This window comes from Colobus angolensis, unplaced genomic scaffold, assembly GCF_000951035.1.
Source record: "Colobus angolensis palliatus isolate OR3802 unplaced genomic scaffold, Cang.pa_1.0 Scaffold31, whole genome shotgun sequence".
Lineage (NCBI taxonomy): Eukaryota > Metazoa > Chordata > Mammalia > Primates > Cercopithecidae > Colobus > Colobus angolensis.
The window spans coordinates 10,047,142-10,062,346 of NW_012116377.1; the positions used below are offsets into that span (position 1 = coordinate 10,047,142).

The 15,205-nt window shown below is 52.0% G+C and overlaps 1 protein-coding gene across 2 annotated transcripts in view; it reads left to right on the forward strand.

Annotated features, from left to right (window-relative positions):
- Positions 1-15,205, forward strand: part of ADCY5 (adenylate cyclase 5) — a 167,332-nt gene that overhangs the window by 98,614 nt on the left and 53,513 nt on the right. For both annotated transcript variants that reach the window (XM_011950791.1, XM_011950793.1), the window contains exon 3: positions 99-220. In XM_011950791.1, coding sequence (XP_011806181.1) covers positions 99-220 — 122 coding nt within the window. The remainder of the gene's footprint in view (positions 1-98; positions 221-15,205) is intronic.

Sequence of the window (15,205 nt, forward strand, 5' to 3'; positions counted from 1 at the left end):
TTTCCAGGGCCCTCAGGCAGGGGCACAGGTGTGGAGGAGAGAGCACTTGCCAGGCAGGTGGAAGGCGCTGTGATGAAAGAATGTGCTTCCCTCCGCAGGAGCGGCTCCTGCTGTCTGTCCTTCCCCGTCATGTTGCCATGGAGATGAAAGCAGACATCAACGCCAAGCAGGAGGATATGATGTTCCATAAGATTTACATCCAGAAACATGACAACGTGAGGTAGGGGTGAGGCTGGGGGAGGAGGAGGGAAGGGAGGGAGAGCTGGGCCCCCATGGAGACATCCCACTTCCCTCCTTTCAAGTGGGCACAGCCTGACAGGGTGGTTTGTTGACTTCGGAGAGTGTGTTGTCTAGAGCACGCCAGCCCCACCCCTCCAGGTATGTTAAATGTGAATTATCATGGTGTCCCCTGTAACTTTTTTGGGGGGTGGGGAGAGGGGGACAGCGAGGCTGCAGGGAGAGAATAGAAACAGGAGGAGGAGAAAGGAGGAAGCGCCACCACCCGCTTTGGGGAGGAGCTCCTAGCCTACCAAGAGAGACGGAAAGCATAGACTGGGACCCGAATGTCACCACCATCATCTCATCTTCACCACCATCTGGCAGCTTCCATGCCTCCTAAGCCAGTGCGTGCCAGGCACTGGGCCAGGCTCTGCCCACCTTATCACCAGTCCTCCTGACAGCACTGCAAGCCAGCTACCTTTATCAGCACATCCAGTTGATAGATAGGTCATGTATGCTATTTACTTCATGTATACTCTATTTTAAATTTTCTGTAATAAATTTAAAGAAAAAAAATCACCAAGAAACAACTGGACAAATCCAGAACGTGGGACAGTCTACATTGTGTACTCTTTAAAAAATCAGTCATGGAAAAAGAAAAAAGGGTAGGGAACGTATTCTAAATTAAAAGACTCAAGAGCTCAAGGTCCCCCAGCCAGCAGTGGTACAGACAGGCTGCACCCAAGTGGCCGCTCCAGAGCCCACGTTCCTTTCACTGCGTGTTTGCCGCCTCCCTAGACAGAAGCTGCTGACAGCAGGGACGTGCAAACAGATGTAGATTAATAGAGTGCAAAATCTGCTTATGAGTTCCATGGGGACACGAAGCGATACAGTGGCCTTCATCCAGCATGGCTTCCTGGAGAGCCCGATAATGCTCCCATATGCCCAGAAAAGGAGCTGCTGTGTTTGCCTTCCGGAGAGTTCCTTCTCCCCAGGCAAGTTTCCCTAGGACTCATGAGTCCTCTAAGTTTGCTGTAAAGAGGACTCTTTGGAGGCTTGGCCTGAGTTTTCAAGAAAGTGATTAAATGAAATAGTGCAAATTAACACACACACACACACACACACAGAGAGAGAGAGAGAAGGTGAGGCTGACAACAGCAGGGGTGAGGGAAGCACTGTTTTTTTCAGGCAGAATGAGAACTGCCCAGTTCCCAAGTCTGCCCTGGGATCCAAGACTGTGGATTCTGCCTGCGTGTCTTCCATCTGTCTGTCAAAACTGAGACTCTAAGCCTTTGGGAGAGACATGTATCTGCAAAACACATTGGCCCCAGTTCTGGGGTTCTCCCAACCTCTCACGCTCCTCTGTCAGGTAGCGACAGTGTAGGCAGCAGTCACCTTGGTCTCCCAGGAAGAAGGCTGCCCCTCGCTGAATCTCCACATCCCGGAGGGACCTGAGAGTGTTGCAGCTGAGCCGAGCTCAGGAAAGTGGAGCTCAAGGAAGTGGAGTGCGTGGCTGGACTCCTGGCCTTGAGCCCTTCAGGCAGTGCAGATGTGCTGTTTCCCTGCTGCTTCTCCCACCCACCTTCGCCCTCCCATGGTGGAATGATGGCTAGCAGTGAGAGCTCACGCCTACGCAGAGCTTGCCTGAACCAGCCACTGCCCTAAGTGCTTTCATCTACTCACTTAATCACCACAGCAAAGAAGAGGGCTGTACTGTGATTATCTCCATTTTACAGGAGGAAAAACTGAGGCACAGAGATGAAGTAACTTTTCCAAGATCCCGTCGTTGGTTAAGTGGGAGAAACACCCCCAGAACACTTTCTGATACTAGCTTTTACCCAGCCTGATTACCGGACAGATGTTTTTACGTGCCCAGGAGAAAGGAGTGTGTCCGAGGAATCCGTGGGAAGGAGGTTTGGGGAGCCCTCAGACTAACAGGAGACTCAGAGGAGAGGCAGGAGAGAGATTTGGTTTCCTCTGTGTGTGTATGTGTGTGTGTGTGTGTGTCTGTGACTGAGGAGCCACCAGGGGCCTTTCCTGTCTGATGGCAGTTCCTGAAATCCAGGGGTCTCCCCCTTAGGACAGATGAGGAAACAGACTTCCCTATTAGAACAGATCTCATAGGCTCAAGTTTAAAGTGGGAAGGGGTAGCCCACTAAGTGGTCCCAACATGTACGAGCCAAGCCACTGAGCTCCCCCTTCTGGAATTTTCTTTCCTGGTCCTGTCCTCACCACCTCACTGGCCCAGGCATTGTCCCTGGCACAGCGTGGACAAAGGTGCTTTCCTTGATTCCTCTTAGCTCCGCAAGCTTTGTGCAGGTTTCACTCATTCAGTGGAACACAAAGGAAATCCAGAAAATTCACTGCTCAGAAGCAGTCTGGCCCTCCAGCACAGGTTCCCAGCCTGCCTCGGCCAACACAGCCGGCTCACCCGCCACCCCTGTGCCTCGGCCCAGTTCCTTGCCCTCTCTCACCATCTCTTCTCCCACTCAGCAGGCATCTTCCTATTCCTTGTTCCACGGTGCTGGCTCTTGGGCCCCAGCACTCCAGCAAGGGTGTTTGGTCAGAGGGGCTGACTCAGGCCTCTTCTACGGTGACTGCCCTTGGGGTAACACCTCCCTCTCTCTCTCTCCCACAGAGGCAGTGACTTTGGGTTGATAAAAGAACACTGCCCTAATCACAGAGTGGCCTGTACGTCAGACCCCTGCCACAGTGGGGGTATTTCTGTCTGGGATGTGCCAGGATCAATGATGGCAATCAGGAAAGAGATGAAAGGAGAGAAAAACCAAGATGCTATAATTTTCATGGGGTCAGAGATGATTCTGACTCTGACATCGCCAGGGACAGAGGTGGCTGGTACACATCAGAGGCTAACTGCAAGCAATCATATGCAAATGTCCCTCTGGGGCCTCTTTCCCTGTTCCATCAGTAGCACTGGTTGTAGCCCTTGGTAGAAACACGATGCTCGCTCTGGTCTCTGTTTTGGGATTGAACTTTTGGCTTGGGTTGATGGTTAACTATGAGATGGGGGGGTTGACATTATAGTTTAAAAACGCCCTTTGAGGCTGGGCTCATGGAGAGCCAGTGGGGCACAGTGGTTAGGCCTAGGCTCTGGGGTTAAGCAGTTCTGCACATTGCCTCTACTCTGCTGTTTCCTGGCTATGTGACCAGGACAAGTTACAGACATTGAGCCACTCTGAACCTCAGTTTCCTCATCTGTGTAATAGGATAGGAAGAGTACCTACGTAATAGAGTTGCAAAGAGTAAATGGAATAATGTGGGGAAAGTGCTTAGCACAGTATCGGGCACATAACAAGTGTTCAGTAATTGTGAGCTGCCATTATTATTGTTACTGTTATTTTTATGATTATGATCACACTCATATCAACAAAGAAAGGCCTGGGGATTCTCTAGTTGGAGAATGGAGGGTGATGAGTCACATTCATCAATTCTCTGCAGAGTTGTAATATTTAGAGAGGGTGATGACATGCTGTTCTCTAGCCCCACTGAGAGCAAGGCCACAAGAAAAATAAATCAACTGCACAGCATGACAGGCTGGGCCTGGATCTAAGGAAGAGGAAGAGACTGATGGGGATTTGGGGAGAAGAGTTTGTCTTGGGTAGGGAGGGGTGACAGGCAGAGCCCACCACTGTCCATGGCCTCATTCTCCCCTGAGGAGAATGGTTGTGCAGCACACACCTCCCGGGGGGCAGCCAGGGACTGGCCAAGGAGCCTGTAGGATGTTTTGGTGCTGAGCCACCACTGGCCATGGGCAGAGGCAGGCCAGAGGCCAGGGGACCCCTGGAGACCCCTGGAGATACTTAGATGTCTCCCCTGTCTGATGTGTGGTGACAAATAGGAATGTTTCAGCGTTTCTGATGGGGCAGGTCAGCTGGAGCCGCGGCCCATGCTGGAATATCCACTGGTGGCTCGCAAGCCCTCCTGCCTGTCCCCCCCACCCCCACCCCAGATACCTGCGCTTGCTGCAGCCGACAGCACCTGAGCTGGGGGGGGCTGTGCCCTCCCCACACCTGGGAGGGACAAGGGCCTCTGGGATGTGCCAGCAGAGGCTATTCTGGAGGGAGGGACAGCTCCTGGAGCTCTGCCTGGGGAGGGGAGAAATCAATCAGTCTCGGCTTTCTCAGCCAAAGAAGGCGCCATACCACGTGGGTCACAGCAAAGGAAGATGCAGATAGACCTTGGCATCACCAGCTCACCCTTGCCCAGGAGTCAGCAGAAGGGAACAAGATGAGCACCTGTGTTGAGCAGACGGGTCCACACCCAGCTCTGCCGCCTGGTGACTGTGGGAACTTGGGCAAGGCACCTAATCAGAGCCTCAGTTTCTTCACCTGTAACATGGGATGGGGATAGTCCTCATCTGTAACATGGGATGGCCATTCACTCATCCATTCACCTAGTGTTTGACCTCTGCCTCATCACTGGGGACCACCAGCCACACTGCAGGACACTCAGCTAGAGGCGGGCAGTGCGACACAGATTAAAGTACACATCATCGCTGGCATCATGAAGCACGTCTTCTGTTAGAGAAGACACTAAACAATGAATAATTAGTCAATTGAGCTTATCACATTCTTGTAGGCGCTAGGGTTTAGTGACTAGGAGACACGGACTTCACGGGGTATTAATGTTAGACAACGTACTGCTCTATTGTTCTGTTATAATTGTGATAAAAGGCACAGAAGAGCAGCATCCGTAAGAGGGCGCCCAGCTCTCTAGCCCAGGACTCCTTGCAGGGCTGCTGGGAGCTGAGGTGAGGTAGGGCATGGAAGGCCCCCAGCCCCGCACAGCCCAGGAGGCTGCAGACTGATTGCCCTTGAGGCAGAACAGACAACCAGGTGAGAGTCAAGGTCAGGTAACTCAACACCCCAAAGGTTTCAGGGGCCAGAGAACGCCCCAGCCAGGCCCGAGAGGGCTCTGAAGGATTCTCTGCTTTCACAAGAGCTCCTTCTTCATGTGGATAAGGCTGCACCTGACTGGTTTGTGCCTGAGCTGGAGCCCTGAGGTTTTAAAGGTCGTAGGTGGTGGGTGGGTGAGAGATCATTCCAGACTCTTCTTTGGGTGAAGGGAGAGAAGGCTGTCTCCTCTAGGGGGTGCTGGTCCTCTGCCTAAGAAACATTCCCCGCAGGGCTCCAGGGTTCAGGATGGAGCATGGGTGGGGTCAGGCACCCGAGTCCTGTGGATCTGCAGCTGGGGTCCCGGCAGAGGGGCTGCCAAGCCTGGTGTGGCAATGAGGTAGCCAGCCCGCCTCCCCACACATCAGGGGTGTGGCAGGGTCTTGGGGAGAGATCCCCTTTCTCCTCAGTCTTTCCCCAGCACCTCCTGCTTTTAAGGTTACTATCTCCTCTCCTGTCTCTTTCAAGGACTTGGCTGCGTTCCCCAGGTTGCTCTGGTGTCTGGCTCTGCTGCAGCGTGGTTCTGAATTATAATGACCACGCGACAATGTCCAAGATACTCAGATACCCGTGGGTGGATTGTGCACCCTGTAGGCAGAGGGTGGAAAATGTTTACCTTCCACTCACACCCTCAGCCAACAGACCACATGAGGAGGGGCCGTGAACACCCTGCATTCCTGTCTCAAACCTGACATGAAGGAAAGTATTCTGGGCTGGGCACGATGGTTCATGCTTGTCATCCCAGGCCCAGAATACTGGGAAGCTGAGGCGGCAACAGGATTGCTGGAGCCCAGGGGCCTGAGGTTATAGTGAGCCAAGATCTTGCTGCTATACTCCAGCCTGGGCAACAGAGCAAGACTCTGTCTCTATTTTTTTTAAGTATTCTGAACTCTACTCCCATACCAGTTATAGATATAAGTGGTCTTTGTGTTATTATTTTATCCATTCCACAAACATTTACTGAGCTGCTGCTACATACAGCCTGCCACTATGAAAAAGATACCGTCTCTGCTCCTTAGGGAATATCCAACCCTCTCAGTGAGGGAGTTAAGTGCTACGGGAACAGCAGCTTGACAGTCCAGGGGGCCCTGTTGGTGGAGTCACTAGGGTTGAGTCTTTTTAAAAAAAAAATTAATGGATTATTTTAGTTGTGATAAAAATACATAGCATAAAACTCACCATCTTAGCCATTTTTAAATGTACAGTTCAGTGGCATTAAGTACGTACACATTGTGCAACCATCATCACCAGCATCCATCTCTGGAACTTTTCTTATTTTCACAAGCTGAAACTGTATACCCATTAAGCTCTAACTCCCCATCCTCCCTCCCGCAAGCTCCTGGAAACTATCATTCTATTTTCTGTCTCTATGATTTTGACTACTCTAGGTAGCTCATGTGAGTGGACACATATAGTATTTGTGCTTTTTGTGACTGGCTTATTTCACTTAGCATGATGTCTTCAAGGTTCATCCAAGTTATAGCACATGTCAGGATTTTCTTCCTGTTTAAGGGCTGAATAATACTCCATTGTCTGAATATACCACATTTTATTTATCCATACAGAGTGTCCACTGATGGACACTGGGTTGCTTCTACCTTTTGGCTGTTGTGAAGAGTGCTTCTAGGAACATGGGTGTACAAATACTTTTTTCATATCTGTGCTTTCTTTTTTTTTTTTTGAGATGGAGTCTCACTCTGTCACCCAGGCTAGAGTGCAGTGGCATGATCTTGGCTCACTGCAACCTCTGCCTCCTGGGTTCAAGCAATTCTCCTGCTTCAGCCTCCCTAGTAGCTGGGATTACAGGTGCACACCACCATGTCCAGCTAATTTTTGTATTTTTGGTAGAGACGGGGTTTCACCATTTTGGCCAGGCTGGTCTTGAACTCCTGACCTCAGATGATCCGCCCGCCTCAGCCTCCCAAAGTGCTGGGATTACAGAAGTGAGTCACCGCGCCTGGCCTGTGCTTTCAGTTTTGGTGGGTATATATCTAGAATGGCATTGCTGGATCATATGGTGATTCTATCTTTAGCTTTTGGAGGAACTGCCATCCTGTTTTCCAGAGGGCCTGCACCATTTGATCTTCCTCCCAGCAGTGCACAAGGGTTCAAATTCCTCCACATCCTTACATGGGATTGTGTCCCAACAAAAGACCTCAGTTTGCCTTAAATGCAGAATGGGGATTGGTGGGGACTGGAGTCAGTAGCCAGCAAGGACTTACTATTTTAGCTCTCTAGACTCAAAATGAGGGGTCCTGTGGGAGATAAGAAGAGAGGGAAGACGGAGCAAAGAGGCAATGACCAGTTGAATTTGCCCTGCTATGTCTTTTGAAACAGCTGGAATCAGCTGTTACTTAGGATTATGATTCTAATAAAAATTTAGACATAGGAAGTATCATTCTGGGCTGGGGTAAGTCAAGGAAGACATCATGAAGACGGAAGGGTTAGAATCAGGCCCTAAAAGAAGAATGTGATTTTTTACCTTTTAAAAAATAAACGTTTTTCTTTTTTCTTTTACTTTTTTTTTGAGACAGAGTCTGACTCTGTCACCCAGGCTGGAGTGCAGTGGTGTAATCATGGCTCGCTGCAGCCTAGACCTCCTGGGGTCCAGCAGTGCTCCCACCTCAGCCCCCCAGTAACTGGGACTCCAGGCACCCGCCGCCACACCTGGCTGATTTTAAAAATTTTTTTGCAGAGACCGGGTCTCACTATGTTGCTTAAACTGGCCTCCGACTCCTGGGCTCAAGTATTCCTCCTGCCTCAGCCTCCCAAAGTCCTGGGGTTACAGGCATGAGCCACCATGCATGGCAAAAAATAAACATTTTTATTATGTGAAGAATGTATGTTCTTTGTAGAAAAATTGGAAAATAAGAGCAGTATGGAGAAGAAAAAGCACTCATAGACTCACCCCCTGGGGTCACTAACTATTGCTAGGTCTTGGTGCAGTTTCTTCTTCCTTTTGTGTGATTTTCCTTCAGGAAGCATTTCCCTAAATCTTTCCAGACTTTCTAAACAGAATGGCTGTAGGTGCTGTGGGTGTTCCATCGTATGTACAGTAGGGGTAGGATTTGGGTAGGCAGAAACAAGAGAGGGGTTTGGGTGGGTGGGAGGGGGTCTGCAGGAGGCTGCTAGTCAAATCCAGGACATGCCTCGACCTAGGACCCCTGGACCCAGTCCTGACAGTCAGGCCAGTCCCTGGGCCCCTTGTCTTGGTTTCCACTTGCTGAAGAAAGGCGTCCTGTTGTCCCTGCAAGAGTGGAGAGAGTGCAGTTGTCCCAGGGCAGGCTCTCCCTGTTGGTGGAATTTGTGCAGGCATTCTATGTCCAGCAGGCTCCCATAGGCCTTTCCCGCTTTCCCTTTCCCAGCCTATGGCCCTGGATGGACCTGTGGCTGCTGCCAGTTCACATGCCCCTCTCTCATCTTTTTTGTGCCACTCCTTGGAAAACAGCCATCTGGTGTCTGATCTTAGCCCAGTGTTAATAAGACCACACCTGACTGTGCTAACTCCCCTAAAGGACTTGAGCGACTCCTTGCTTCTCCTGTACCTTCCTAGGGGCATGAGCCCAAAGGATTCTTCGGGTTGGATGATAGGGGACAAATGGAGAGGGCACACTGCAGGGGATAGCACTCTTGGTCAGAAAGAGACCACTGGCCCATCCAGAGTTGTGGCCACTTCAGCCTCCCCAGCCCACACTGGGCCCGTCCGGGTACTTCCCCAGCACCTTCAGCTCCCAGCTTCCTGGGAGTTGGGCTGAGACCTTGCCATACTCCCTTCCCACCCTCTACCACTCAGCACAGTTCTTGATGTGGTCCTGGAGCTCTAACGATGCCAAGGGCTGCAGGAGATCAGAGGAGCTGGTGATCACCACCGCAGGCTCCCCTAGACCGCCAGGAGAACTCAGCACCTGGGTGTCCAGAGGTGCTGCAGGATGTGCACAGGAGAAGGGCCAGGCTCTGACAGCTTCATAAAGTCATGGGCCTGCTAGCAGCAAGTGGGAGCAACCGTGAGGAAATGCACTTCACCAAAAGTGCACGTGGTTTGGAAAGCTGAGCCAAAGCTACTCTGGAGGGCTGAAGGGCCTATTGTGGTAATTGGGACTGTGTCTCCCACTCTTGCCCCTGGAATAGAATGCAGGAGACTGTGAATGATGGATGGCAGGCAATTAGGGAAGTGTGCACAGCCAGGGTGGCCCTACCTCAGTTCTGTGCACCCGCCATGAGGGCCTGATCCTGTTCCCAAGAGGAGCTCTCATATGGGAGCTAATAGATGAATTAGCACCTTCCTGCATGTCTGGGCCAGCACTGAGTTGGGACATGGCCTTCAGAGTTACTCTGGGGAAGATCAGGAAATCCTGGCCAGCAGAACAGACAATCTGCTGTAGGGTAAACCTTGTAAAACCGAAGAGCCTGCAGAAGTGACAGTCATTAAGCAGAATCCTCCCCCAAAGCTGCAGAGAAATATGACTTTGTCTCTGACAGGAGGTGGGGGGATGTGGGGGTGGCAGGGTTTATATAAATGTGTGGGGAGGCTTTGGGGGCTTCAGAGTCAGGGCCTCAGCAGCAACCTTGCCTGGGCTTCCGCCCACCTGGCATAGAAGCCTTGCTTTGAGTGGCTCTTCCCTGGCAGGCAGTGACCTGCCCCTCCCTGGTTCCTTAGTAGCTGACCAGGAAGAGTGGATTCCCAGGAGGCTGCAGGGAGGTACAGGTTTTCAAAGGCACCTGGGGCTCCTCACATACCAGTGTTGTTTCTCTTGTCTCCTGGCACACAACCAGAGACCACCCATGTCCCCATGTCCCTGGTACCCATTCAGCCACTGGTTCCGTGCATATGGCGTCTGCTGGGGGACAGGCTGTGGACCTCATGGGCTCCTGTCTCAGGTGACATGCTTGAGTCGTCTGCTGGGGGACAAGCTGTGGACCTCACGGGCTCCTGTCTCAGGTGACATGCTTGAGTCGTCTGCTGGGGGACAGGCTGTGGACCTCACGGGCTCCTGTCTCAGGTGACATGCTTGAGTCGTCTGCTGGGGGACAGGCTGTGGACCTCACGGGCTCCTGTCTCAGGTGACATGCTTGAGTCTCCAGGAGGCTTTGTGGGGCAGAAGGAAGAGCTCACAATTTTGAGTTACTAATTGTGCCTCTTACTTGCTTTGGAACCAGTAAAGTTTCTTCTCTTTCAACAAATAAGTATTAGGCACTGTTGTGGGTTGAATTTTACCCCTAAAGGATACATCGAACCCCTGTTACCTGTGAATGTAGCTTTATTGGGAAGCAGGATCTTTGCAGATGAACTCAAGTAAAGATGAGGCCATACTGGAGTAGGATGGGCCCCTAATCCAATAGGAACAGCGAACTTGTGAGAAAAAGAGACTGCCCTGTGAAAGCACAGACACAGGGAGAAGGCCTGGTGAGGACCGAGGCAGAGACTGGAGTGATGTAGCTGCAAGCCCAGGAATGCCAAGGAGTAACATCTGCCTCCAAAAGCTAGGAATACACCAGGAAATTTCTATTGAGTTTCATCGGGAGCAGGGCTCTACCGACTCCTTGATCTCAGACCTCCAGCTTCCAGAACCACGAGACAATAAAAATCTGTTGTTTTTAGCCACTTGGTTGGTGGTGCTTTGTTACAGCAGCCTGAGGGAACTACCAGGGGCACCTTGCATGTCTGGGTGTTGTGCTGGGTGTAGAGCAGAGGCCAAGGTAGGCCAAGGTAGGCATGGCGCGCCACATCCAGGCAGTCATTCAGCTGCATGTTTCCTAGGGGCTGGGATGTAGCCATGAATCAAGTAGATAAAAAATCTCTCCCTCAAAGAGTTTACATTCCAGTGAGAGGAGACAGACTGAAGCATAATAATAAACAACAGTAATACACAGCCTAGTTGGTGGAGAAAAATATGGTAGAGAAGGGAGATAGACAGATGGGAGAGGTTGTAAATTTAAATGGGGTGGTAGAAGCTTTCTTGAGGCAACCTTTAAACTAATGTGGTGGTTCTTAACCCTGGCTGCATAGTGCGTCACCAGGGAAGCTAAAAATAGAACAGAACAAAGACAACCAACAGCGGAGCCCACCCCAGACGATTAAGTCAGAATCTCTGGGGCTGGGGGTAGAGGGCCTCTCCGGGTAAAAGCTCCCAGGTGATTCTACGAGATGCCTGGTCCCAGGACCATATGGTCTAGTGTACAAGAGCTGCCGTGGAAGAATGCGCTTGCCAAGGTCCAGCAGGCTCATCTGTGGAGAAGGAGTTGATCGTGGCCTGGCCATCCCAGTGCACGGATGGGCAGAGGCCTGGCCCACCTGAGTGGCTGGGTCAGCCAGGCAGGCACAGGAGGCTGGCGTGCAGTGGAGCCCCTGGGATCACATACGTCTGCCTCGTGTGTCTGGGGCGCCCAACCCTCCTTCTCTTCACCTCTTCTGCTCTGCCTGGTGCTACGGGTTACCCTGCTCAGTGGCAGTCCTACCTCTGCCGGATTAGGGGACTTTTTCCTTCCTACCCCGGGGGCATCTCCAGCCCCCAAAGCCAGGCCTTTGCTGCATAGCCTCAGACTGGGGCTGGACTAGCCACTGGTCATGTTGCCTGTCAGCTTTGTGTCTGAAGTACTGGTGTTGGCCAAGGGGACGCTTGCTGAACATGCTCCTTGGCTCATGTGCAGCCAATCCAGACCCCAGCTTCCCTTGGTTTTGATTTCCTGAGAGATAAAGAAGAATTTCCAGAACAACTGTGGAAGGGGTGCTTTCACAAACTGTGGGAAAGACCTTCTCCTTCTCCCTGGGTGGAGGGAGCAGCCACCTGGGAGGCAGGGAGGCGGAGGGTGGGCCAGGATGGGGGTCTGCAGGCACCCTCCCCCCGGCATGCACACGCCAGCGTAGCCTACCTCTGGGCAGGGTGGTGGGCCCACCAGCCACGCCAGACACCGGGCATCACAGCTTATGGAGAATCCAAATTCCCTTTCATTTTCTGGGCCCATCCCACAGCTGCACACGCTGGAGCAGCTCTTTGCTGTCCTGAGTCCCCTGGCCTAGCAGGATAGGGCCTGTCCTCTCTGTTCCACCTCCTCACCTTTTCTTCTCTCCCTCTCATTTGTTCCATCTCTTGTCCCTGTCCCCATTTCTCCTACTCTTTCTGGCCTCCCTCTTACAGTTGCCTTGGTTGATGTAGGCTAGGATTGAAGTGGCCAGAGGAGCCAGGATTTGGGGAAACAGCAGTGGCTGGGGGCTGCCCTGCTGTGCTTCTCCTGGGAGGTGGGACAGCCTGGCTGAAGCCTTGGGATGTACTCCTGGTGGCCAACCTGTTTCCACAGGCCCTGTGGCTGTCCTCATGTGAGCTGGTGAGCAGCCACTGAGAGTGACCCCTCTCGGGGATCCTGTACCTGTCCGGGACCACAGCAGCAGCTCCCACAGGTCCTCCCACCTCCCTCTCAGTGCCAGGGCATTGGATTGTGCCTTTACCCATTTAAGATGTCTGTGGGGCCTACAGACAGCATCATCTTGATTGGTTCAGCTCCTAAAGTGTGGAGCCAGGTTGCCTGTGTGGCCTTGGCCAGGTGACTTTTCTGTGTCCTCATTTCCTGACAGGGTGGTTGTGAGGTGTGAATGAATTAATACTTCTGTGAGCTTAAAATGGTGTGTTTTAAAACGTGGGTTTTATGATGGTGAGGCCAACAGATCGGGAGAGAACTGCTGCTAAGATTGTCACTCACAGTTCCCACGAGGAGGGGACACAACATGCAGGGGCCACAGGAGGAGGCACCAGGGCAGTCAGGAGGCCGAGGGAGCAGGGCCATTGTTGTGGTTTGTGCGGGAAGGAAGGGTAGCAAGGCAGCTGCTTGGCTGGTTTGAAGAATGCCTTTGCGCTGGCTCAGTATGTAGGGGCTGTCCCAAGTTGCCTGGGACCCCGGTGCCTGTCCCTAGGGTGGTGAGGGCAAGGGATTGTTGTCAGCAGTGGACTCTGGGTTGGTTGGTCTGTGTGTGAAAGGCATGCCCTAAGGCAAGTTGTTTACTGTCTCTGGGAATTGGCTTGTCTTAGGAGGCACCAACTCTCCGGGGCCTTGGATGTGAAAGCATGAGAATATAAAGACAGGCTTAGCAAAGAGTACCATGTTCCAGTTAGATGACAGGAGAGATAAATGAGCAGTATGTGAGGTAATGGATTTGCTGATTAGCCCAATCAAGCATTCCACACGGTGGATATGTGACATCATCACATCACTTTGCACTCACCCCATAAATACATATAATTATCATTTGTCAACATTTTATTTATTTATTTATTTGTTTATTTATTTATTTATTTATTTATTATTTGAGACAGTCTCGCTCTGTCACCCAGGCTAGAGTGCAGTGGTGCTATGTCAGCTCACTGCAACCTCTGTCTCCCGAGTTCAAGTGATTCTCCTGCCTCAGCCTCTCTAGTAGCTGAGATTACAGGTGTGTGCCACCACACCCAGCTAATCTTTGTATTTTTAGTAGAAATGGGGTTTTGCCATGTTGGCCAGGCTGGTCTCGAACTCCTGACCTCAAGTGATCCGCCGGCTTAAGCCTCCCAAAGTGCTGGGATTATAGGTATGAGCCCAATATTTGATTTAAAAAGATGTGTTTAATATACCAACACACATTTTTGGAATAAAAGGACAAAATATGTTTAGTTCAACATCATTAATTTTAAAACTGAGACTGCGTTCTGGAGCCTCAGGAGTCCCGAGGTGCCTGGGGAAGAGCACAGACCTTGGAGGAAGAATCCTGCCTGGCTGCTCTGAGACTTGGCTCCCGTCTGTGAAATGGGGACACTGACCCTTTGCTTGCAGGGCTCTTGCGCGGACTCAGTGAGATGACATGTCGGAAACCTTCCGCTCAGTGCCTGGCTGCCAGGAGCATCTCAGTACACCACAGTTTTTAGATTTTGTGTCCCTTTTAAGAAAAATAACTTTAGGCGCCCTTACAGATTCTGGTCCTGGGGTCTTCCTTCCCCGTTTCAAAGGAAAAGGAAAGAAAATGTTTTCAACTTAGGCAACACAAGCCACAGGGACGGGTGAAAGATCTGTCACCAGCTGGTGCACTGAGGAACTGGGAGGGAAGAGTTGGGGGCTTCCCGGGACGCTGACAGGCTGTGTCTTCCTTTCTCCTCCCTGGGCCTTTTACTATGTTTCTTGTAGGGGATAGAGGACTCCCTCAGGATAGAGGGCTTAGGGCTAGAGTCCCTTCTGTGTGGGATTGGGAAGTCAGAGTTTGCAGGGCCACCATTCTGGCCTGAAGTGCCTTCCAGAGCAGAGGCATCAAAGGCCTCTCTTCCCCAGGAGCAGGCCCAGCGCCCTTGGGGTGTGCTCAGAGGTCAAAGGGGGCAGGCCTGAGAGACGACTGGGAGTTGGGGCCTGGCTCCCTGTCTTGCACCCTCCTGAGACACACACCCAGGCCTCACGCCCCTCCCCTGCCTTCCTCCTGGGCTGGGGGAGGGTGCAGTTAGAGCACAGAAGGAGGATAGCAGCAGAAAGAGGCAGCATCCTCGGCCCTCCGGTGCCAGGGCCTCTTTGTCCCCTGCCCAGCAGCCGTGTGGAGCCCCCAGCAAGCTTGCTGGCTGGCAGCCCTCTCGGGCCCAAGGAGCCCCAGGCTGGGCCCTGGCTGCAAGCCCTGCCTCTCCTCCCTCATGGAGGTCTGTCTTGGTCCGTTCAGGCTGCTCTAAGAGAATACCAAAGACCGGGGGCTTACAGACAACAGCACTGTATTTCTCATGGTTCTGGAGGCTGGCAGTCTGGGATCAGGGTGCCAGCATGATCAGGGTCTGGCAAGGGTCCTCTTTCAGGTTGCTGACTGCCACCTTCTTAAATTGTCACAAGGTGGCGAGCAGAAAGTGAAGAAGCAAGCTCTCGTGTCTCTTCTTATAAGGGCACTAATCCATTCATGAGGAATCCACCCTTGTGACCTCATTATCTTTCACCAAATACCATCACATTGGGCATTAGGATTTAATGCAGCCAGGTGCAGTGGCTCATGGCTGTAATCCCGGCACTTTGTGAGGCCAAGGTGGGTGGATTGCTTTAGCCCAGGAGTTTGAGACCTGCCTGGGCAACATAGCGAGACCCTG